This window comes from Brassica oleracea, chromosome C8 (assembly GCF_000695525.1).
Source record: "Brassica oleracea var. oleracea cultivar TO1000 chromosome C8, BOL, whole genome shotgun sequence".
Taxonomy (NCBI): Eukaryota; Viridiplantae; Streptophyta; class Magnoliopsida; order Brassicales; family Brassicaceae; genus Brassica; species Brassica oleracea.
In genome coordinates, this window is record NC_027755.1 from 39541202 (window position 1) to 39563962 (window position 22761).

Sequence of the window (22761 nt, forward strand, 5' to 3'; positions counted from 1 at the left end):
TTGAAAGGTTTTAAAATAGTGTCGAAATAAAGAGAATCATGATGAAGTGTTACTTCTCATATCTTTTTTTGCAAACTAATTACATGTTAAATGAATATTTTTCTGTTCTTTTGTCTTATAATGTTACTTCTACATAAGCAAAATTTTATGGATATATACTTTGTTTTTTCTTATGTATTTCAATGGGAGATTAAAGTTACTTTTACTTCTTCTTTTTTTAAATAGAGATCACACTTTCGCTATTTGGTTAAACCTTCAATTCTCAAACTAACTAAAAGGTTTGTTGCTAATTTAGGAAAGCTTACAATTTTATAGCCAAGCCCCTAGGCTAATTACTATAGTACTCTTGTACTAAACTTAACAATCATAATCATAACATACGAAAAATGAGATACAGGCAGTGAAACACATTGGTTTAGGTCACTGGATTTTTGCTAATTCTTGGAGAGAAACCTCTGCAGCTGACTGCTCTGCCGCCTTAGGTTGAAGAATTCAAGCAACAAATCATATTTCATGCAGCTGAGTTAGTCTGTATATTACCGATGATAAAGAAAATGGCCTTTGGTGGTCAACAGAAAACGACCACTGGTGGATGCATCCGAGACTCGTATGACGAAGAGGATAAGAGTGAAATTTGGGTTGTTGAAAATGGAGCAGTGACTTTCTTCATAGGCATATTTGAAGAGTAGAAAGAAGAACTCAAAAGATAAATCAAAACAGAGGTCGATGACTTGACTTCTCTTCAAAAAGAAAGACTATGCTGTGAAAATGCTCATGACCTTTAAGTAACTTGTCATCCTGGCTATACACTCCCTTTTTTTATAAAAAAAATATGCGTTTTGATGTTTGTTGCATCAGTATGAGATGGAAGGAAACATGAGAATGAGTCGAGACAGAGGATATAATTGGTGCAGAAGTAGCAGTAGCCAACACACACACATGCATCTCTTGTCAATCTCTCCATAAGAGGAGGCTACTATAGTACTATGTTTCCAACAAGTAACGTTTCTTTGTTTGGCGTGCGTTTGTTTTCATATTTTCTACAGTTGTAAAGAGGCTACAAAGTCATTATCATCACTCTACCTCCTCAATAATAATTAAATCAGTTTTAGATATTAAAGAATCATCAAAAACGTCGTCGTATTTCCTCCTTAAACCCTTGGGCCTTTTCACTTGAGCTTTGATCGGACGATGAGAAAAAAAAAAGAATGTGTGATAATCTGAAGCATCCTCTTGAGGAATCACCTTCGCTAGAGAGACTATCAAAGGCTGCGAGAATCGAGGACGAAGAAGAAGAAGAAGAGGCAGCAGTTCCTCCGAGTCGGAGCTAATCGATGAACCCTAGAGTGCAGCGTTACTTGGTTGCAATCGAGTACATCGGAACGCGTTTCTCGGGGTCACAACAGCAGGCGAAGGACCGCACCGTCGTGGGCGTATTGCAGGTGCTCCTCAATTTCCTTCTTCACATTCTCTGTTTGCTAGATTGAGTTTGTGAACTGATACATTTCTCGATCCAATGCAGGAGGCTTTTCACAAGTTTGTTGGGCAGCCTGTCAAGATCTTCTGCTCGAGTCGAACGGTGAGAGCTTCTCATTAGTTTGTTTATTGGCCACACAGATCAATAATGTGTTTTGTAGAAATGTTTCATCCAGATTTGAATTGGCCTTTTGTCACTACAGATTCATAGGGGACTAGTGCATTCATAGTTGATCGATCGATTAGGTCTAGCAGATTTAGGTTAATGATGAACTTTGTTGTGGCATCTTGTTTCGCTCTAGGATGCAGGAGTGCATGCACTATCGAATGTTTGCCATATCGATGTGGAACGCATCAGTAAAAGAAAGCCTGGTGAAGTGGTATGTCTTATTCACCCGCTCCTATTTACTTCGTTGGCTTACAATTAGTATTATTTGTCTACTGTTCAGTGTATAAGGAAACTACATATTAAGAGAGGAGCACACTGGTCATGTTGTTTCCAATATCATATCATATGTTCCAATTGTGAATATATTAATATGGTTAACATCACCAAGACATGTTGTTATTTTATATGCTTTATACTGTTCTTGGAAACCATTTAGTATGGAGATATTAGCATTCTTACTGAACCATATTCTCTAAATGCAGTTACCACCTCATGAACCTGGTGTGGTCCAGAGAGCTGTGAACCATTTCTTACAGGTTAATGTTCTTCTCATTTCACTGGTTACTTGCTCAAAGTTTATCATGTAATTGGTGACCTTAATGAAGTTTACCTGAAGTCTACATTTTTGTTATAAGAGTTTCTTTTATCTGTATTTTCCTAAAAGTGTTTGCTTGTGCCTAGTTTGTTCTGTCCACTACCGAACATCTCATCAAAATCCTTACGTTTTAACCATTCAGAGAAATGACGGTGATGTTATGGTGACTGATGTTCGGAGTGTCCCAAGTAATTATCATGCCAGATACAAGGCCCGGGAGCGCACGTAGGTATTCTCTGTGCATCACTCATTAGAAAAGCTAAGATTCCATTGTTCTAGACATTTCAATGCTCATATATATATATATGCTGATACTGTGACTTCAAAGAACTCTGACTTCTATTAGATGGACCTGTCCCAGCAGTTGATAATTAGCTTAGATTAATTACTTGAATGTTTCCATGACCCTCACTGGTAGGTACTTTTACCGATTGCTCTCGGGGTCGGATCCTTTATCCATTCTTGAAAAAGACCGTGCATGGCATGTTCCTGAGGAGCTAGATCTTCTCTCTATGCAGGTTCACCAACTTCTATTCTGATCAGCTTATCCGTTACTGTGATCTACATCAGCAGTGTGATCCAAACCTTTTTCTTTTCCCTTAAAAGATAACTCAAACACTCTAAAAGGAAAAGATCTCTAACGACCATCGTCAATCATTGTTACACAGGAAGCATGCAGAGTTCTTGTTGGATCTCATGATTTTACCTCCTTCAGGGCAGCTGGTTGCCAGGTCAAATTTCTTTCTAGTTTCTAGTTGAACACACTCGTTATTTAATACCCGACCAGTTAAAATGTAATGAATGATTGGGTATTTATTCCATAATTGCTAGTCCATGCATCTAACTAGTGTTTTGGTAAAACTTAGATATCAAGTCTGGATTTTTGACGAATGGTTTGTTTTTGCAGGCAGAGTCACCTGTGAGATGTTTAGATGAATTCAATGTCATTGAAGTACCATCAACACCATATTTTCCATCTATCATGGAAAGGGCGGAGAGTAAACTAAACAATGGAGATGATCCTCTCACATATCCCAGCCAAACCAAGACGGAGACTGCTAGTGTTACTACAAATTTCGGCGAGACTTTTGGTATAAGAAGAAGACACCGCTGCTACGTGGTAACAGCGCGTGCCCGTGGTTTTCTATACCACCAGGTTTGATTATATCCACTGTCTCTCTTGGTAGATCATAATATTATCAAATGTAGTCTCTTGATTGATATGAGAAGCGACATAATTTGATTTGCCTAGATTAGTCTGACAGATTTGAGATACTATATAAGTCGTGCAGGTTCGACTGCTTGTAGGAGCATTGAAATGTGTTGGCACTGGAGAGTTAACCGTCTCAGACAGTAAGTCCATCTCTCCTTGGTGAGTTCACGTTTTATGGGTTTAATATAAGTCGAGGAGAGATTAAAAATGGTCCATTGAATTTACTTCAGTTGAACGAATCCTGGAGGCGAAGACTCTGTCTGCAGCTAAACCCATGGCTCCTGCATCTGGTCTGTATCTGGCCCGTGTCAAATATGAACTTCCATGAAGGTTCCATTTCCGCAACAATGGTGAGGAGAGTCGCAGAATTAGTCTTTGTTCAGAAGCTGAATAGATAGAGGAATACTTGTTTCTTCTGATGTGCTCCACCATAGACCCATGGATCCTGGGTTATGAATTTAATAGTGATGATATTCGTGTATCAGGCGTGACTTTCACTGTATTACATTTTGAAAGTTTTGATCTCCTACGAATTGGTCTTTGAGTTGAGCAAATGAATGTTCAGAAAACAATGATTTGAGACGTTGAAATGGATTTTATATTGATAAAACTATCATCCCGAGATAGATCTCAAAGAAGTTTTATTACAACTATGTCCCAAATAACAAACAAAGAGCCATCATTGAACAAACTTCTCAAGGAGTCGAGCAGGTGCCTTCTATGATTCTACAGCAACTGATATATGGCTCCTTTGACTGTTAGTTTAAGTTTTATTAAGATCAAACTTGTAGAAGTTCTGATTAAATATTTAAAATATTTTATTTAAAATGTAAAATTATACTACTATTAAAAATTAAATATATATGATTGTAAAAGTAGTACAATATAGATGTCACATGAACAAGAAAAATAAATTAATGATTATTTTGTCAATCTTGAGTTTCAATGAAATTGTTACAAACTTAAAAAAAATTAGTTACAAAAGGAAGAAAAAAAATGTTTTAAAAGAAAAAATAAAAAGTATGAGATTTTAGAATTTTTTTTTAAAAAAAGCATGATTGGTAAAAAAAAAAGTTTTAGAGACTTTATAATCCCACAAATCCCTCAAAGCCTTAATGCCAAACTATAAACCATTCACACCTTATAAATCGAACCAAGCAATCGGTCAAGTGGTTCATTTAAATCGGTATGTGATTAAGAATCTTGATATTGTTCATTTTGCTATAGGACTGATAAGCAATGATTGTTGGTTTCACAGCTGGTTGGACAGCTCCTAGTTTCAGAGAATGGTAAGAACGATGAAGAGGTAGGAACAATAATCTAAAATGAATTTTTATAATTTGCACCTGTTTCTTCCTTCTCATGTTTCAGATGCTCATACTGTCATACATATGAAAAACAAAACAATGATAAATGTGAATTTAATATGGAGCAAATGTGGATAAACCAGATGGATAGGAATCGCAAATACATTTCAATGAAAAGATCATAGGCCTATCTAAGAAAAGATAGCTCTATCTGATTACCAGAGCTCTTATCAGGGATCAAACTGTATCTATTATTAAATTTTGTCGATGTCTTTCATGTCTAAGGATTTTCATGTGTGTGTGTGTGCGTGTGTGACTTGTGAACCATGTTACTTTTGAGAAAATGCCAACCTTTTTCACTGCTTGTTCTTTTCTCACTTTTGTATTCTATAATTCCATTTGCCATTATGGAGTCTATTGGTTAGACAAATCAATAGATGAACTCAGCACTAGAATCGTTGTCTGTGTATACATATGCAAATATGCAGAAATCAGTGAAAAGGTTGAGGTTGTCATTTGTGATTCAGTTTGGTTTTGAATTTTGATTATTTATGTTATAAATTTTTGCTTACAACAAGTACTCCAGGAAGGAAAAGAGAGACTAATAATCAGTGAAAAGGTTAGCATTTTCTTACAAGTAAACATATATATAATATTATTTTTTCATGTACTAATGTGTATTATCCACACATTACAATTTCAAACAAGTCGATAAACAAAGACACAAAAATCAGGTGGGTTTTATAAATTCTTTCTCACGGGTTTAGGATCATCATTATAGTCTTCCTGAAACATGAATGAATTGAGATTCATTAGGCTACATGATCATTAAAGCAAACAAAACAAAACATTTCATTATCTTCTTCTTCTTATATCCAAATTTTTTAGCTTACGTTAAAATATTGTAGAGATTTTGCTAGTAACTTAGAATCATCTACAACTCAAATACTGTATCTAGAGCTTTTGCTAGGACTATATGTCCATTTGTGCTCTTCTGTGCTATTGAAAAGCATAATCCATGACATGAGAGTATCATGAGAAGTCTAAAGAGAAATTAGACTCAAATAACGTTTTTCTTTGACTTTTTAAAGGCTATGAAGTTTATGGATAATATTGTAGTAAGTAAAAAAAACATGTTCCATTTCAGACTTTGTTGGTCAGTGATATGAGTTATTCACTCATTTTGCAAAGTTTGTACATAGAATTTTCTTTTTTTCGTCGTACATTGTTTCCAAGTTCATGTGTGCTCACCAGTGAAAAGAAAATTGAGATTTTTTTATACATAAATATTCAAACATGCACGATATGACAAAAAGAAGCACCCTCTAACATTTTTTTTACTTGTTATAATGAATGAATGATTTGTTGAAAATGACAATATATAAACTAAGACGGGAAAGCTATGCATTCACCAAGTCGGCAGTTTAATGATTTGATAAATATGTAAATGTTGCTTAAGTGATTGGTTTTCATTTCTAAATATGTATAAGTTGCTTCTTTAATCTTCATTTCAAAAGTTCAGTCAAGTGTCATTTCATTTGTGGCTTATGTTTCAGTTTCTATATATACATTACTTATTTTCCTCTTTTGTTAGGCAATACTTTTTTAAAAAATTATACCATATTTACTTAATCATCTCAATGAGACTTTAAAAATGTCAAACTTAATGACACTTAGAACCTCAAACCTAAATTTATAAGATCTTAGTATGATTTAACTTATAAGAATATGACCTAAAATGATATTCTTAAGCCCAAATTTACTACCAAGATTTAGCTTATTTCTTCAACAAATGAATGTTCAAAGAGCTCAAGAGTTTAGATTCCACATTTGGTTGATTCTTCTGAAACTTCTGATACTTGAAAGATAATGGTAGGTTAAAACATGTTATTTCAGATAAGATGTTGAAGCTGATTCATTAGAGCTCAATCTGTTCAGTTATTAAGAGCAAAAGCTGTTTCAATCTGATTTCATTAGGTTAATTGTTAATACATATGAATAATATCTTTATTAGTGTTAGTATACCAATCATGGCGATGTTTATGCATTTCCTCCCCTTACACACACACACACATCTTGATATGATATATATATATATATATATATATATATATAACATATATCATCGGAAAAAAAATTTGACAGTCATATTTTATCATCTTGTGTGCATTCCTCCCCCTCACTTGAAGAAAAATTGCATGTGCCATTTTGATATGATTCGTATTTTATCAACTTTTGGGTGTTTATCATCTTAGTATAATAATACTAAACTGAACCAACTAAACCATTATAGATCGAACCAAACCGGATCATTCTTGCCGAAGTTGTTAGTTACATCTTTTGCTGATACATTCTTGTCTAATTTAAAGCTACATAAACCTTTATTAACTTCCCCATTGATTGCAAAAAGTCAGCCAAAAAAAAAAAAAACTTACCCCTTGAATAATTTGTGCAGCAGAATGCTTTATCTTCTAAGTTCTAACTAAAAAGTTTTAAGTACGAGAGAGACCAAAATTGCCTAATGCTTGCACTTAAAGGGCCGACCGTAAAAGCCCAAATGTGTACTGAAATGGGCCGACCGAGAGATAACAACAGCAAAGAGAGCTGCGTTTCACGAGTTTCTTCACCACTCTTCCTCCCTGAATGCGAAGAGCGGAAAGCTAGAAGCAGCGAAACCCTAGAAAGTTTGAATAATGGTGAAGCTCACGGCTGATTTGATCTGGAACAGTCCTCACTTCTTCAATGCCATCAAGGAACGAGAATTGGAGCTACGAGGTTTAGACTTTTTCTCTTTCCCGTTACCGTTCTAGGGTTTAACCGAATCTTACTCTCGATTTTATTTTGTTTGCAGGTAACAAGATTCCTGTAATCGAGAACTTGGGTGCTACTGAGGTACTTTCTCGTTCCTATCGAAGTTTCGTCTCTTCATTGTCTCTCGGTTGAAGAATGTTTCTGTTAGGTCTCTGCTCCGTTGTTTTAGTTAGCTTCTATCTTGTTCTGATTGTGTGTTCTTTTACTTTATAGAGTCAGTATTCTCTGTGAAAGTCTTTTTTTTTTTTTATGGATATATATGATAATGCTGTTGTGAATCTCTTTCGTATTATGTTGAATTGATTTTGATTTGGTGATTAACTTGTGTTGTTTTGGCTTACAGGACCAGTTCGATACAATTGATCTGTCTGATAATGAGATAGTTAAGCTGGAAAACTTCCCACTCCTCAACCGCTTAGGAACTTTGATCATAAACAACAACCGGATCACCAGGATTAATCCTAACATTGGAGGTAACATCCTCCTCTATGTGCGTGTTGTAATAAAGTTTAGGTTTTTTGACACATTGTTTGCTTTGTTGATTAAAGTATGGTTGTATTTCTGCAGAGTTCCTACCAAAGCTGCACACTTTGGTTCTTACAAACAACAGGCTTGTGAATTTGGTTGAAATCGATCCCCTTGCCTCCATTCCGAAGCTGCAGTACCTTAGTTTATTGGATAATAATATCACCAAGAAGCCAAACTATCGCCTTTATGTGATTCACAAGCTTAAATCGCTTCGAGTGCTTGATTTCATTAAAGTCAAAGCCAAGGTGAGGACTTTATTATGTGCTTTATATCCACTGCCAAGTAGACCATTTACCTGACAGTCTTTGTTTACTAATAGGAGAGAGCTGAAGCTGCGGCTTTGTTTTCATCTAAGGAAGCAGAAGAGGAGGTTAAGAAGGTATCTCAGCAGGAGGTTCAAAAAGTGTCTGATACTACAGAAGAACCAGAGACTCCAAAAGTGGTGGCACCAACACAGGAGCAAATTTTAGCAATCAAGGTGCGGTTATCTCTAAAACGAGTCAAATTGATTTTTCAGCTGAGTAGCATAGATAAAACTGGATAGTGACAAAGCATTATTAGATGATTTGTTTGTTTATGTATATTAAGTGAAGGCTCTGTGTGTGGTAGTAATATTGGGTTTTTCGTTTCCATGATGTTACAGGCTGCAATTATCAACTCCCAGACGATAGAAGAAATTGCAAGACTCGAACAGGCTTTGAAGTTTGGCCAGGTTCCTGCAGGCCTGATAGTTCCTGATCCTGCATCTGGTGTTAATGACGGTTCTGGTCCTATGGAGGTACACTTCTTATCCTAACATTTTGCTCCTTATTTTATGAATCTTTTGACTTTAACGCAGCTAAATATGGGGGCTTCCTGATTACTTCAACTTAGTCAAGCGTTTATAGGATTATGATCTAAGTAGAACGTTGTGGAGTTTGGTTAAATTCGTTGTTGCAGGTTTTGTAGTTATCTGCGCTAGTGTGACTGACCGTTCTTATTTCTTGCTTCGATCTTTTTTTTTCTTTATGAACCATATACCTCAATGCTTTGCTGCAACTGTGAAAAGGCTAAGTGAGAGAACTAGTGTCTGTCATTTCTTAGAACCAGGAACTTGTAAATAGTATAGGATAAGTCATTGAAGTTTTCCTGTTTATTGTGCTGTACAGTCCAATTGAAGTAATTAGGATGACTATGTCATTGGTTTGCTTGACTGGTTGATGCTGCTGTGTTTGAATTCATTAAACATCTTTATGGGTTAGATTGCGTATTAAACACTGCGTGCATCTAATGTCCTTCAGGAATAGAAAATGTGGCAGTTGCGCTCCTTCAGTCCGTAGTAGCTGCTGCTGGAATGCTCACCATCTGACAAGCTTCACGGTCATGCAAGGTTTCTGTCGCTTCCTTAGGAAATTGTAAACTACTTCTGCTCAAGAGCATGTGTTTTTGAACCCTTGAGAAGAGTGGCTGAGAGGATTGTAATCGTTAGTCTGCAATCAGAGAGAGAGATGGTGCACACTGAATTTACCAATGCTCTTTTTCGCATTATTGTCTCCTCACTTTATCTTGAATCTCGTCCATCATTGTATACTTATACCGAGGGAAAACATAACAGGTGGATTTCCATATTCCACCGGTTTATAAGCAAAACACTCGTTAATGATAGTTGAAAGGATGCACTTTTACATTTCTCTCAACATCAACCATCAAACATGCTGCAAAAGATGTAGATATCTCTAAGATTTTATATACAAACTGTTTAATAAAAGCCATTTATATAAATTTCACATATTACTAAAGTAACACATCTTGAATTCAATGTAATCATCAGACTCATAATGTGAATTCTCCACCATCTCTCTCGTTTACATATGAACAAGTTTTCAACTAGGGACATTGGTGGATAACAATAATGCAATGTAACAGCAACCAGTTGAACCACCAAGTCTTATATAGTCACTACAATTATGAACGAACATAGTAGCATCCCTCCTCAACCTACCGATAAAACGCTGAATCTGGAAGCTTCTTTGTGCTTGAATGGGTTTAAGGAGGCAGCATTTGGAGTGTGGAGACAGAAGCAAGCCAAGCATAAGTCTGATGAGGTCTTTGTGAGTGTGTGATTAGTTTATGTAGCCATTTTGTAATATCTAATTGGTGTTGACAGGTTGAAGAGAGGTAACAATACTCTTTGGTATGTTCAAATAGTGTTTCTGTGTTATAGAATTAAGATACATGAGGTTGCTTTGGTCATGAACAGAAGGGTGTTCTTTCATCCACACAACGACACTACTCACACGCTACAACTATCTTCTTGAGAGATTCTTCAGGGGTGTAATTTTAGTTTTATGTTATAATGGAGCTAAATCATAAAAGAAGTAAGAATATATGGGTTTTTAAACTAATTAATAAGAAACCTTTTTTGTGACAAATGGGTATTATGTACAAATAAGCCCAACCTTCCTGGCCCAACTAGGCCCGTTTTCTGAAAAAACCCTAATTTTTCAGAAGATATAAATACGCATTGCTTTCAACATTTCGCTTCTTCGGCGATTTTAGGATTTTAACTAGTCGCATCCAACCAAAGAGACAAAAATGCCGGCAGGACATGGAGTTCGTGCTCGAACGAGGGATCTGTTCGCGAGGGGGTTCAGGAAGAAGGGTACAATTCCACTGTCCACGTACCTCAGGACCTTCAAGGTCGGCGAATACGTCGATGTTAAAGTGAATGGCGCCATCCACAAGGGTATGCCTCACAAGTTCTACCACGGTCGTACTGGTCGTGTCTGGAACGTTACCAAACGTGCTGTTGGTGTCGAAGTCAACAAACAGGTATGATGATGTCTCGTCTCTTATGTCTTATTATATTTAATGTTACTCCACTGTTTCAGTCTTACTGTTAGATTAAGATTTAAGCTTAATTAGATTAGTGAAATTAGATTAGTGACAGTTAACCAAATAACTCGTCTTGTTTTCTATTGGGTGGGTAACATGATTGACTAAATTAAATGTTTGGTGGGTTGTGTGTGTGTTTTAGATTGGAAACAGGATCATAAAGAAGAGGCTTCATGTGCGTGTGGAGCATGTGCAGCAGTCTAGATGTGCGGAAGAGTTCAAACTGAGGATAAAGAAGAACGATGAGCTCAAAGCTGCAGCCAAAGCTAGAGGCGAGACAATAAGCACCAAGAGGCAGCCTAAAGGACCCAAACCAGGATTCATGGTCGAAGGTATGACCTTGGAGACTGTCACCCCAATTCCTTACGACGTCGTCAACGACCTCAAGGGAGGCTACTAGTTCTACTTTCTTCCCCGGCCTTGTTATGTGTGTTTGGAGCTCTTCGTATGCCTTGTAGCGACTTTAAATTATTTTGAACTAATTTATATGAGTATTTTGAAATCCAATTTATTGCCTCATTATTCATTTATATGTGTGTTTGGAGCTCTTCTCCCATAATACCCATCAAAATCAGTTGTTTCTTCATTCTCTTCTGCCACACCAATGACTTTCTGTGTTTCAGCATTTACTAGCGAGCAATCACGAGCATATGCATAAAGTCGCGGATCATCTACGTACTTAATTAGTAGTCCATTTCCCATTGGACTAGTCTTTGTGTTTGGAAGTGTGAACAATTCGCCACCCCAATAAATTTAGTCTGCATTGTATGCTAAATCAGTGAATATTTTAGCCGGCCAAAAACCAGGAGCCTTTTCCTTCTTTCCTTTTCCAGTGAATAACCCACCAGTCTCCATTTTGTGGATCCTTAAAAAAACACAAGTTTAAACACAAATCTTCTTAATTTTAAAATTTAACATCGATAAATATTTAAATAATTAACATATGGAGGTATAGTATTACAACACTAAATTATATATGTTTAATTTATACTATCCATAAATCCAATGATCTATTGTTTAAATACAATTATTGATAGTCCAATAAAAATTTCTGATATGTCCAAAATTTAAATGATAAGATTAGAGATAAATGTAACATACTTTTTAGGAATAAGTCCATTAGGTCTATTAGATCTATTTTTTAAAAAAATCACACATGAATCAAGGTTGTGACTTCTATTTTAATATATAAGATCAGAGATTAAATGTAACATTACTTTCTACTAATATGTCCATTAGGTCCATTTTTTTTAAAATCACACATGAATCAAAGTTATGACTTCTGTTTTAATATATAAGATTGTGCAAGAGTTAGTGGAAATACATTTACGTCACAACCATGAGAAAATATTGAGATGTTTGTTAACAATATGCAACATTATGGTCTGCATTTCCTATTTTAACTTGCCTAGTAATTTTGCAGAAGTCTAATTTGTTGACATCATGGACAAGGCTCAACTGAGGGAGTTTCTCGTTTCGTCATTACAATCTGTTACAACGGATGGACAGAGGATAAATGAAACAAGTGCGATACTACTAAAAGCTCTGGAAGCTTCTAACATAAACAAATATTTGAAAGTTAAATGCGTTGTAGAAGCTTCCCGTGAAAGGTATAAGTTATGTGTTGCTACTTTTTTTTCTTCCGTGGCTCATCTTAACATTTGGAAACCATAAGTTGACTTTATATTGGGATTTGGGCGCAGCATACTACTGGATGGTTTGGTTTTCCGCAAATTACCGGTGCATGAGGAAATGTCAAAAGGAAATTACGGATCCAATTATATGTCTCTTCAAAGGATCTCTGGTAGTTGTAAAGGTTTCTTATGCTCTTTTGGCATCTCTTAGAAATTTCAATTAGTAACGTTTATAATGCTCTTTTGGATGTTCCCAGGAAGCCAGCGTTAATATAGGCAGCTCTACTATGTCAATACGTGAAGAATCGAGTCAAGTTATTGTACTAGTTGAAAAGTCGATTTCTGCGTACGACGGCTATGACTATGAGGAGTACTTTCTCAAGAGGAACATAACAGCGGTCCAGAACATGGGTCACCGGCTCCTGAGATTTCCAACAGAGAATCACACCTGCACCTGCAAGTCATTCAAGTGCGGTGAGCAATTGAAAAACGTAACAACTGATAAGACGTTAATGCACTTTCATGGCTGTGATAGCTTAACGGTATTTAAATAATTAAGATTCTCATTTTCAATAATAGTTTTATGTATATATACAGTGAAACCTCTATAAATTAATAATGTTGGGACTACACCAAAACTATAATTTTTTTATTAATGTATAGAGATATTAATTTATCGATATACTAATTGAACCAAAAACTCAATTTGGAACTATAAAATTATATTATTTTTACAGAGATTTTTAGTTTATATTAATTTATAGAGTATTAATTTAAAAAGGTTATATTGTATATGTTTTCGTAAGAGTTTTGAGGTTTTGTTTCAGATACTGCTTAAAGGTGTCAATATCAATGAGCTAAAGGAGATAAAATGCCTTGTGAAATCACAGTTTAACATTCTCCGTAATCGTCTAACCAGATTCAACTGCTTCTTGGCTACTTTGCCCCGTTTCAAATTTCTCCGGATGAAAATGTGTGCGTTGAGTGCTTCAGATGGAATCTCAAACTACATTGCCTTTGTTCTTCGAACTAAATCCGGTAGTCCCGGATTCTCTCTTCATGAAGAATGTTTCCTTGAGTTGAGGACAAAGAGCAACTACCCTGAAACAGATTATATAGCATCACTAAGTCATTGTGATAAATGGGAAGCAAAGGGAGGTAAGAGTGGAGCTTACTTTGCCAGAAGCATCCATCAAATGCTGATAATCAAGGAGATCAAAAAGGATGAGTTTGACTATTTTTCAACAACAGTGGGAAAGAAATATTTCGAAGACCTTCCGGTCAAATGAGAAGACCTGGTTAGCCAAGATATTTGGCATTTATCAGGTGCTTTTTCCTTCATTTGTTCTGTTTTTTTTTTTAATAATGCTTCTCTGTACAAGGCTGGTTCTTTAACATATATTTTGCAGGTGACGACTAGAAAGTTTGTGATGGTTATGGAGAATTTAAATTTCAACAGGAGCATTGTAGCGCAGTTTACGATCTTAAAGGAAGCACAAACTGTCGCTTAGCTCCAACCACAACGGAGGTATTACTCGATGGAAACTTCAGCAACATCATGAAGATTTGGCCGTATGTAATCAGCCCTAACTCTAAAATGAGCTTTGAAGTAGCTCTTCGGAATGACACCCAGTTTCTCAGTGTAAGTTTTCGTTCATTTTCAGACTATTTGCTTTCTAACTAAAGCAAGTGTTTTTAATAATAAAACAAACTAGACTTTGACCCGTGCGTCCGCGCGAGTGTTATTTTAATTTGCAATGTCAATTTTTTTAGCAATTCTCTTGATATAGGTGTATATATGTAACCATGTTAATTAGGGATGAGTTTTTCGGTTTAATTCTGAATTCGGCTTGGTTTATTTGGGTTTAGGAAAACTTTAACCAAAGTCAACTCAAATTAGTTTAGTTTGGTTTGTGTTCGGTTTGGTGCGTATATGGTTTAGTTTGGTTTAGTTTGTGCTTGTTTAGTTCATTTCTGTTGATTTTTTAGTTTTTTCTAGTCCAATTACAAAAATATAAACAAATTATCATTTGACACAAATTCATTTTTTTTTTCATTTTTAAACATAAAGCCAAACATCGCAATAAGCATGCAGAAGATGTAATCTAATAGTTTTATGTTGTTATCTTTAAACCTAAGATAAATAGCATGGGTAATTTTTCAGTTGTGATATTAATGTAATAGATTCATATTCTTTTATTTTATTTTTAGTTGTATTTTTCTGTTAATTTTGAAGTAAAATATAAATTATATTTAATTGTTTAGGTTAATATTATTAGTATATTTAATTAATCTAATTTATAAATACTTCAATTTTTTGGTTCAATTTAAGACTGGACCATTTGGATTGATAAAATATTCAACGAAATGATTTAGACATATACTTTAGTTTGGTTTGGATCGGTTTGGGTTCGGATGGATCGGTTTAGTTTGGTTCGGTTCGGATTTTTTGTCCATCCTATTGTTAATTAATACTTAATAGTGTATTTTTTTCATCACTTAATAATGTATTCTATGGTAATAAAAAACAAAGTTATAAATTAACATAAGTTATTCTCGTTAGATATATATCTTGTGTTGACAAAAAAAGATATATATTTTACAAATGGATAATATACATTGTAGGAATATAATAAAAAAATTACAACGGCAAGTATCTTTATTATTGCTATTAATATCATAGCTTAAATTTAGGGGTTAGTTATGTTAAGTTAGCAAAATATTCAATGATTTTAGGAATATTTATTTGATCTCTTAACAGTTAAATGTACTATATCGATAGAAAAACTTTAAGTTTTGAATTAATGCTATGTCTAACTAAATTATGATTTGCTTGTTAGTGGGATAAGAAGTTAATGAGTTTTTTATTGCTTAGTGTAATATGCCGTGGAGTAGTATGAATAATTAGTAAAGCTTTAGAGTTAATATCAGTGGCATTACATTGTAATTATTTAGGAAAACTAAGGATCAAATAAACTTATCTGTACTCTTGTTTTAATAGTTTAGATAATTGTAGAGCGTACAAGTCATGGACTATTCACTCTTCATTGGAGTTGATCAGTTAAACCATGAGTTGATCTGTGGTATAATTGATTACCTAGGACCCTACGACTGGAAGAAAGCACTGGAGTCTGCTGTGAAAACTACAATAGGATGTTGTATACAACCAACAGTGATTGATCGAGAGGGCTATAAGACAAGGTTTCTGGAATTCATTCAAAAGGAGTTTCATTTGGATGGCAAGTGAAGGGCAGAAACTTAGATCAAAAGAACGTGAGAAAAGGGCATCGACATGCGAATCTCTATTTGTATGTTTGAGGATCTACTAAATACATTATTATTATTAGTCTATAAATAAGAGGTCCGTTCTTTAAACATTCACTTACATGTCCGTTGACTATAAGAGTCACAAAGGGGCAAACACAATTTTACATGAGTCTACTATATATATATATATATATATGCTCATGCCCACAGCCACTGCTTTTCAAGCTAAGCGATCAAGTTTATAGTGAGAACATAAACATTAAAACATGTTTGTTTTCCTCATTCCCGTTACCTTGGGTAATAACATCCTATCATTAAAATTTCTTCTGTGTTTTCATCCTCATTCTTGTTATCTCTCTCATAACTTTTGCTTTGCGTTGATGCTCCTTCCTGTTTCAATCTTGCAGAAATCTGCCAACTGAAGTCATTGTCGGAGAAATAGAGCTTCTTAATGTCTTGGGTAAGTGATGGAAAAGGAACCTTAAGCTCAGAACGTAAATCATAGCAACACACAACACGTTACTCACCCATATGACCTTGTGTCTCCTCTGTCCAAACTCAAGAAAAAACATGCTCTTCTTCCAACACCACGTAATGAACACAAAGATGATCCATTGCGTCACTGTCTTCCCAATCCAAAGAACATGACTAGCGAATAAGATAGCAGTTGCCTTTCTAAACCAAGATAATTGGGCCATGACGTGTGAATTTGATAATCAAGTTTTTAGACTTTGTTCTAACCAATCAAGTTCTCTAGATATTTTATTCCTTGCTAACACTCATACTACATTGCCGTTGCACTAAGCTCATCAATCTACAGTATTCGTAACTTTCCACAAACTTTTTCCACTTATCATGTTCAGTCACTACTCCAAGACAGAATAAATTTTGTTATACCTCTTTTTGCTCATTTTCTTCCTCTTGTTTCTACCGAGGCTTCCACAGCCAGAACATTTCTCCATAGACATAGTGACAGAATCCATTTTCATCAGAATCTGTCCTCGTCAACGCCAGTTCCTCCTGAAAGTCAGAAGGATGTTTCGTTCTAAAGTCTGAACCTGATTGTAGTTGCTTAGACTTCCACTTGTGCTTCATGTAATATTTCATATTAAGGTTTCTTCACAGCCTTGTCCTGTAGCTGACGACTCTCGAGCACGGTGTTTCACAATCCAAGTAACGTGTGTTGCGACAAAATGGTTAAGATGATGTGTAGGTGAAGCTTGAACACAATGGTTTCCCATCTACCATTGATATTCTTTCATGTCTGATTTATCCATTGCGTGAAGGTGGAGTTGTTTTCTCACTCCTTAAGCTATCATACTGAACCAAAGCGCTATATATATTCTCCAGGAACTGAATCAAAGCCATTTCATGAACTCCACTCTTTCTAGTTATTCTTCATCTCTATACGGTTCATGCTTCAAGAACTTAATTGTCCATTTCCACTATCCAGAAATCCAGCAAGACACAAAAGCATATGTCATTTCGAGATATATGAGAACAAAAAGGTTCAAATATAGTGTGACACATTCCTTGAGTTCTTGGGATATGAAAACGCTTCAGTCTGGTTTTGATTTCTACTCAGAGTTTGGTTCTTCTTCATGTCTTTTGTTATCGTATCTTTCTCCATAATATATATATATGAATCTGTCTCCCTAGTTATAGGAATCAAGTCTGGAGGCAAAGTTGCTTGCTCTACCACAGTGGTTACCAACATTTATGATAAGTGGATTTCTGAGTTTGTCTGATTGTAACAACTCCGGATCTGCGATGCGCAGAAGAGAGACAAGGATACCAATCCGAAGAAGATCCATGAATCAAAAAAAGTCTACAAGGATAACTGAGGAATAAGAATCATCCCGAAAACATGGATTTGATGGTGGAAAGTGACAGGTGATGAACAGAGACAAGAACTAAAAAGGTTGAAGATTCTATACTCTAACCCCTAATTTTTTTTTAGTAACATCACTCTAACCCCCTACAAATGCAAAATTTTGCCATTCAAAAATATTTAGAAAAATTTATGACAGTGAATAAAGAACAAAACATAAAAGAGGCTTTTTTATATAACCTTATACATATAATTCTTAACTTGGGTTTATTTACATTAAAAATTAATTTTTTTTTTATTTATATTATTGAATATTGTTATTTCAATTTGTGACTGAAAAAAAATTATGAATTTACTGTGTTGATTAATTTATCTATGTTTATTTTATATGCATCAAAATCATACTTAAAAACAGAAGAAAAAAAAGCAGCAGCCTCTTGCCTTGCTCTCTCCTCCTCCATGGACACCGAAGGGCGAGAGCAAGCTCTGGATCAATATTTGGATCAACACCAAAGTCAAAGTCACCACCCGTTGCAGCAGCTGCTGCCACAGAAACATACGCACCCTCATCACAAGTGAATACAGGTGTGCTGTAAGCAAATTTAAGAGTTATACATCAGGAGATAATTCAACTAGTGACACAATGATAACAACATCATCAACTGTGGCGGCTATGCACTCAAAAAAGATAGTATTGTTTGATATACCTGAGGAGGAGCTGCAGAATCTAAAAAAGTACATTGGTGCACATAGTATATTGTCAGCTTACTACTTACAAAGGTTCAGCAGGCCAACTTCCTTCACTCAAGGACGCCAAGAGAGGAATGAATTCAACACTTCTGAAAGGAAATTCACTCTCCAAATCAAAGAGAAGACACCGAATAGGGCCATCAACATAACTTTTTCGATCCCAAAACTGACTACAGAGGGACTCCTGAAAAATTAAGGCACACGATAAGCATTATGGATGTGTACCATAGAGGAAAACTTTAAGATAACATACAGAAGCCATACATCTCCTTGATAAACCTTGCAAAGGATGTCCAGTATCAACTCCAGGTTGGCATCTTCCAGCTGCCAAAAATGCTGAGATTAGTGACATTCTGAAACAGCCTATGCCAAAACATACAAATTTGGATGTAATTAGAGTGTTAGTTGGTAAGTAATCCAACACTCAACATGTATTTTTGTGTCTGTAGGCTCTTCTTATATGCTATTTCAGATTTCTTAAAAACAAATGTTTTCTTTTCTGTGTAGATGTAAAAGACCATCCGATTCTCATACATTAAAAAGCCTCAGAGGTAATAAACAGACATCAACCCCTTATTGCGTTTCATATTCTATTTTTAGAAGTTATTAAAGGACATTTTTGGTGGTTTTTTATATGATTAGTTATTTGCGAGACATGGTTTGATGGTTATGGTGAACTCAATATGACTGCAGCATAGGACAAGCTGTTGGTGGGGTTTAATAAAAGTTCAGAGCTGGTGTTTATCATCAGTCTGTATAACAACTTGTTTAGCTTTTAGGTTCTTTTCTCGAAAACAAACTCCTTTGTTCATCATCTTTAAAGCCTATATTAACATTTGAAACTTTCTCTTTAAGGTGGGACTGTTATAAACATGATTGTTGGAGATGAGTAAACTATATGTTGGATGTGAGAAGCGAATAAGCAAGGCAAAGTTGGATGGGAGAAGAATCTTTCTGCTACATATGTTGGTGTTTCTTAAATTTACCTTTTATTGATGGAGATGGCATGAGAAACAACTGAAGAAACTCACAAAAAGTCATCAGACTCATGCAATCGTCTGCAAAAGGAAAACTAAGAGAATACTTTTGTACTAAGCTTACCCATACCTAATATCTTTAGACTGATTTGTCTTATATTTATCTGATGACGTTACTGTCCTACATGTTCATCTACATGAGAGGTGTGGAGAACAATAAAATCCAACAATTGGCAGAAAAACTTTCAATCAATAGACCGAAACCCGAAAGAAAGAGAAGCAACACCTTCTTTTTCTTCATGTGCCTTTGCAGCATGATGATTTAGTGTAGCTTTGTCAACAGATGTCGCTCTTAATTTGCGATGAACTCTAACTTGAGCGACGAAGCCAAATGAAGATATAAATGTTGGGAGTATCTGTAATTTTTTAATAACTAACGTGGGTTAAACACTTAAACCTGAGAGGTGGCTGTAATAGAAAGTCATTTTTCATTGATAGCCGTGTGATCGTGCACTATTACCGCAAGCCATGGAATTGGTTGAGTATATTATAATGTAAATAGATACAAATCCAAATGATTGTAACTAACCAGCAAGAACATATGAAAATACATATTCCGACAAACTATAGAAATTATATTTTAGATAAATGAATTAGAACAAAAAAAAGCTATGACCAAAATGAGATGTCCCAAAAATAACGTTGGCAAATTAACTGGAATGGAACCACTTTCGTGGAGAAACTGAATATTAAAATATTTTCATAAGAATATCAAATGAAAACACAATCAGACACTGCATACTGCATATCATATAGTTCTCACGTTTTATCAATTTCAATGCCGACAATTTTTTTTTTAAGTGAATCTCACAGAATCTTTTTTATTTGTGTGGAAATTATGAAAAAATAAAACTAATAATCAATATAAATATCTTTCAGAAATTGGTTTGGAAATAAATATAAAAAAATCTAACAAATAAAACCATAAATATTTGATAATAATACGTAAAATAACAAAAAAAAAATACTTATATACATATTATAACAAAAAAACATAGTATCAATAATAAATATGAAAAATTACAAGGGCAAAACGTAGAAAACCCATTTACGATATTAACACATTTTATCAAACATAAGCTAACAGGAAAAGTGAATCTCACAGCACTTTTCTCTTTCTTTTTGTTCACTAAACTCAATATAAGGAAAATAATAAATAATTGATATAATTATTATAAAAATATAAGGGAAAATAAAATAAAAACTTCGTAAAAGAGTAATGACAATAAACTCAAGTAATAGGTAAACTCCCTATACATACCACACTACTTACACCACCAAAATGAAAAATAAATTGAATCGTTTAAATGATTGTCGCAATTAATATATCAAAAAAGAAACAGAACACCAATCCAAACGGCCTCACTCAATGTTCTTAAAAATTAAATAAATTATATTAACTACATAATATATATAAATAGGTTACATAAGTTTTTTTTTTTTTTTTTGAAGATTTTCTTCTATTTAAAGCATGAGAAAAAAAGAAAACAAGCCATAAAGTCTTAGTTTTTGGACTGCGCCCTAATATAAAAATAAGGCCTTAGTAACATATAAATAGGTTACATATGTTTTCACTTTGGCAACACAATCAAATACCAACGAAAATTCATACTAAACATCAATTATCATACATTAAAAAACTTCCCAAAAATATATAAAGAGAAATCATTTCACGAGTACTAGCAGAAGCAGTCTAAGATATTTGGGTGTACAAGAATATCAATTTAATTCCTTTAATGGCACAACCTCTAGCATCGTAACTAGATACAACAACTTAATGACAATATGTCTTTCAGACGATAACATGCCGGTCCACTACGTCAAAAACATGCAAGAGTATTTTCAAAACACCAACATAAATTAAGGTTCCAAAATCTGCAAACAACAATGGTTGGTTCATACAACACTGACATTTACCTATACAGCATACAAATATTATACAAAGGAGAGTCCAAGATCAGTAAAGCGTAGTTTAATATGCTTGGATGGAAACTAATTAAAACGAAAGTTGACAAATGCTGGAGACGCATCAAAGAATCGTTTCAAAGGATTAAAGAAACCACACTACCAAAAAAAAAATTAACCAAACTACCATGCTATTTGAAAATTTTTAGGAATACAAAATCAATGATTATATACCACCCCAACAACATTAAAAGCATATGCGACATCTACTAATATGATATATACATATAAAAATTTGTTTATGTGATTTAAGGAATAGATGTAAAGTGTTGTGACCAAATATGTGTCGAAAACAAAAAAAAATTGAATTCAAAGTAAAAGAAAAAAGTCTAGCATAATCCATTATCGAAATAAAATAAAATTAAATAGTTGTATAGTGTTTTCTCAAAAAAAAACGAGTTGTTTAGTGCAAAAGAACACCACACTATACAACAAACATTACAAGGAACACGTAAGATCTAACATGATAACAGATGACTTAACATAAGACAAAAAAGTAGATCCTAATTTTTTTTTTTTTTTTTTTTTTGATAATCCAGGTATCCGGACCTAAGTCCGACTATCCCACCGCGTCCAACCGGAACTGGAAAGTCCTGGCGGCCAAACGGAAACCATGTTAAATCTGCTGTGGCCGGGCCTCAAACTCGTGATGGCGGACACCTCAGCCGAGGTTCCTATACCACCAGACCACGAGGCCCGGTTCAAACTAAAATAGTTACTTTGCAAAAATAAAAACTGAACAATTCTCCATTCAAACAATCATAACTATCATATATGAAATTTAATCAACAACGATTTTGATGCTCAATCTTCTAATAATACGTACAAAATTCACGGATAGGATGAATAACAAAGAATATATAACAAAACTCTTAAACTTGAAAATAAATATAAACAAAAACATTTAACAAATATAAAATATACTCAGAAAAAATATATAGTAATATAATTATATACATCACACATCAACTATATCCTGCGCGTAATGCAGATCGACTCTAGTAAATGCATAAAATGTGTTTGAAAGACTTAAACAATACCGAAAGTCTGAAGGGATGAGATAGCACGCTTGGTAAAGATCCTGGAGGCCTTTTGTCATGCTCTCGGGTTTGACGCCAGGCGGGGGAGAACTGCCGATTCTTGTCACCAAAAAGCGGTACTGGGTGTTGGGCATTGTCCTCAGCCCAGGTAAAGCTCTCCCGGGTGAAGTGGACCGCTGTCTGACCGGGCCCAGGGGAATGATCCACGTAAACGGAGAACCCCTGAATTAACAAAAAAAAAAAAAAAAAAAAAAAAAAAAACTA

The 22761-nt window shown here is 34.7% G+C and overlaps 3 protein-coding genes across 3 annotated transcripts; all 3 read left to right on the forward strand.

Annotated features, from left to right (window-relative positions):
* Positions 1 to 1191: 1191 nt before the first annotated feature.
* LOC106312046 (tRNA pseudouridine synthase A-like) lies at positions 1192 to 4050 on the forward strand. Its single transcript, XM_013749419.1, has 10 exons — positions 1192 to 1442; positions 1523 to 1579; positions 1779 to 1856; positions 2128 to 2181; positions 2383 to 2465; positions 2659 to 2758; positions 2909 to 2971; positions 3148 to 3396; positions 3533 to 3593; positions 3684 to 4050. Exons 1-10 carry the CDS (start codon positions 1335 to 1337, stop codon positions 3779 to 3781), a joined length of 951 nt encoding a protein of 316 aa, XP_013604873.1. The 5' UTR covers positions 1192 to 1334; the 3' UTR covers positions 3782 to 4050.
* Positions 4051 to 7378: 3328 nt separating this feature from the next.
* LOC106312048 (U2 small nuclear ribonucleoprotein A') lies at positions 7379 to 9767 on the forward strand. The gene is made up of 7 exons (XM_013749421.1): positions 7379 to 7535; positions 7612 to 7652; positions 7915 to 8044; positions 8139 to 8344; positions 8419 to 8577; positions 8743 to 8877; positions 9380 to 9767. Exons 1-7 carry the CDS (start codon positions 7454 to 7456, stop codon positions 9383 to 9385), a joined length of 759 nt encoding a protein of 252 aa, XP_013604875.1. The 5' UTR covers positions 7379 to 7453; the 3' UTR covers positions 9386 to 9767.
* Positions 9768 to 10613: 846 nt separating this feature from the next.
* Positions 10614 to 11492, forward strand: LOC106307539 (60S ribosomal protein L21-1-like). Its single transcript, XM_013744524.1, has 2 exons — positions 10614 to 10910; positions 11116 to 11492. The coding sequence occupies exons 1-2, from the start codon at positions 10674 to 10676 to the stop codon at positions 11371 to 11373; spliced, it is 495 nt and encodes a 164-aa protein (XP_013599978.1). The 5' UTR covers positions 10614 to 10673; the 3' UTR covers positions 11374 to 11492.
* The last annotated feature ends 11269 nt before the right edge of the window (positions 11493 to 22761 follow it).

Coding starts and splice junctions, on each gene's coding strand:
- LOC106312048 (XM_013749421.1), top strand. CDS start 7,454: ATGGTGAAGCTCACGGCTGATTTGATCTGGAACAGTCCTCACTTCTTC. Junction 7,653..7,914: donor AGAACTTGGGTGCTACTGAG/GTACTTTCTCGT, acceptor TTTGGCTTACAG/GACCAGTTCGATACAATTGA. Junction 8,345..8,418: donor TCATTAAAGTCAAAGCCAAG/GTGAGGACTTTA, acceptor GTTTACTAATAG/GAGAGAGCTGAAGCTGCGGC.
- LOC106312046 (XM_013749419.1), top strand. CDS start 1,335: ATGAACCCTAGAGTGCAGCGTTACTTGGTTGCAATCGAGTACATCGGA. Junction 2,182..2,382: donor CTGTGAACCATTTCTTACAG/GTTAATGTTCTT, acceptor TTAACCATTCAG/AGAAATGACGGTGATGTTAT. Junction 2,466..2,658: donor TACAAGGCCCGGGAGCGCAC/GTAGGTATTCTC, acceptor CCTCACTGGTAG/GTACTTTTACCGATTGCTCT.
- LOC106307539 (XM_013744524.1), top strand. CDS start 10,674: ATGCCGGCAGGACATGGAGTTCGTGCTCGAACGAGGGATCTGTTCGCG. Junction 10,911..11,115: donor GTGTCGAAGTCAACAAACAG/GTATGATGATGT, acceptor TGTGTGTTTTAG/ATTGGAAACAGGATCATAAA.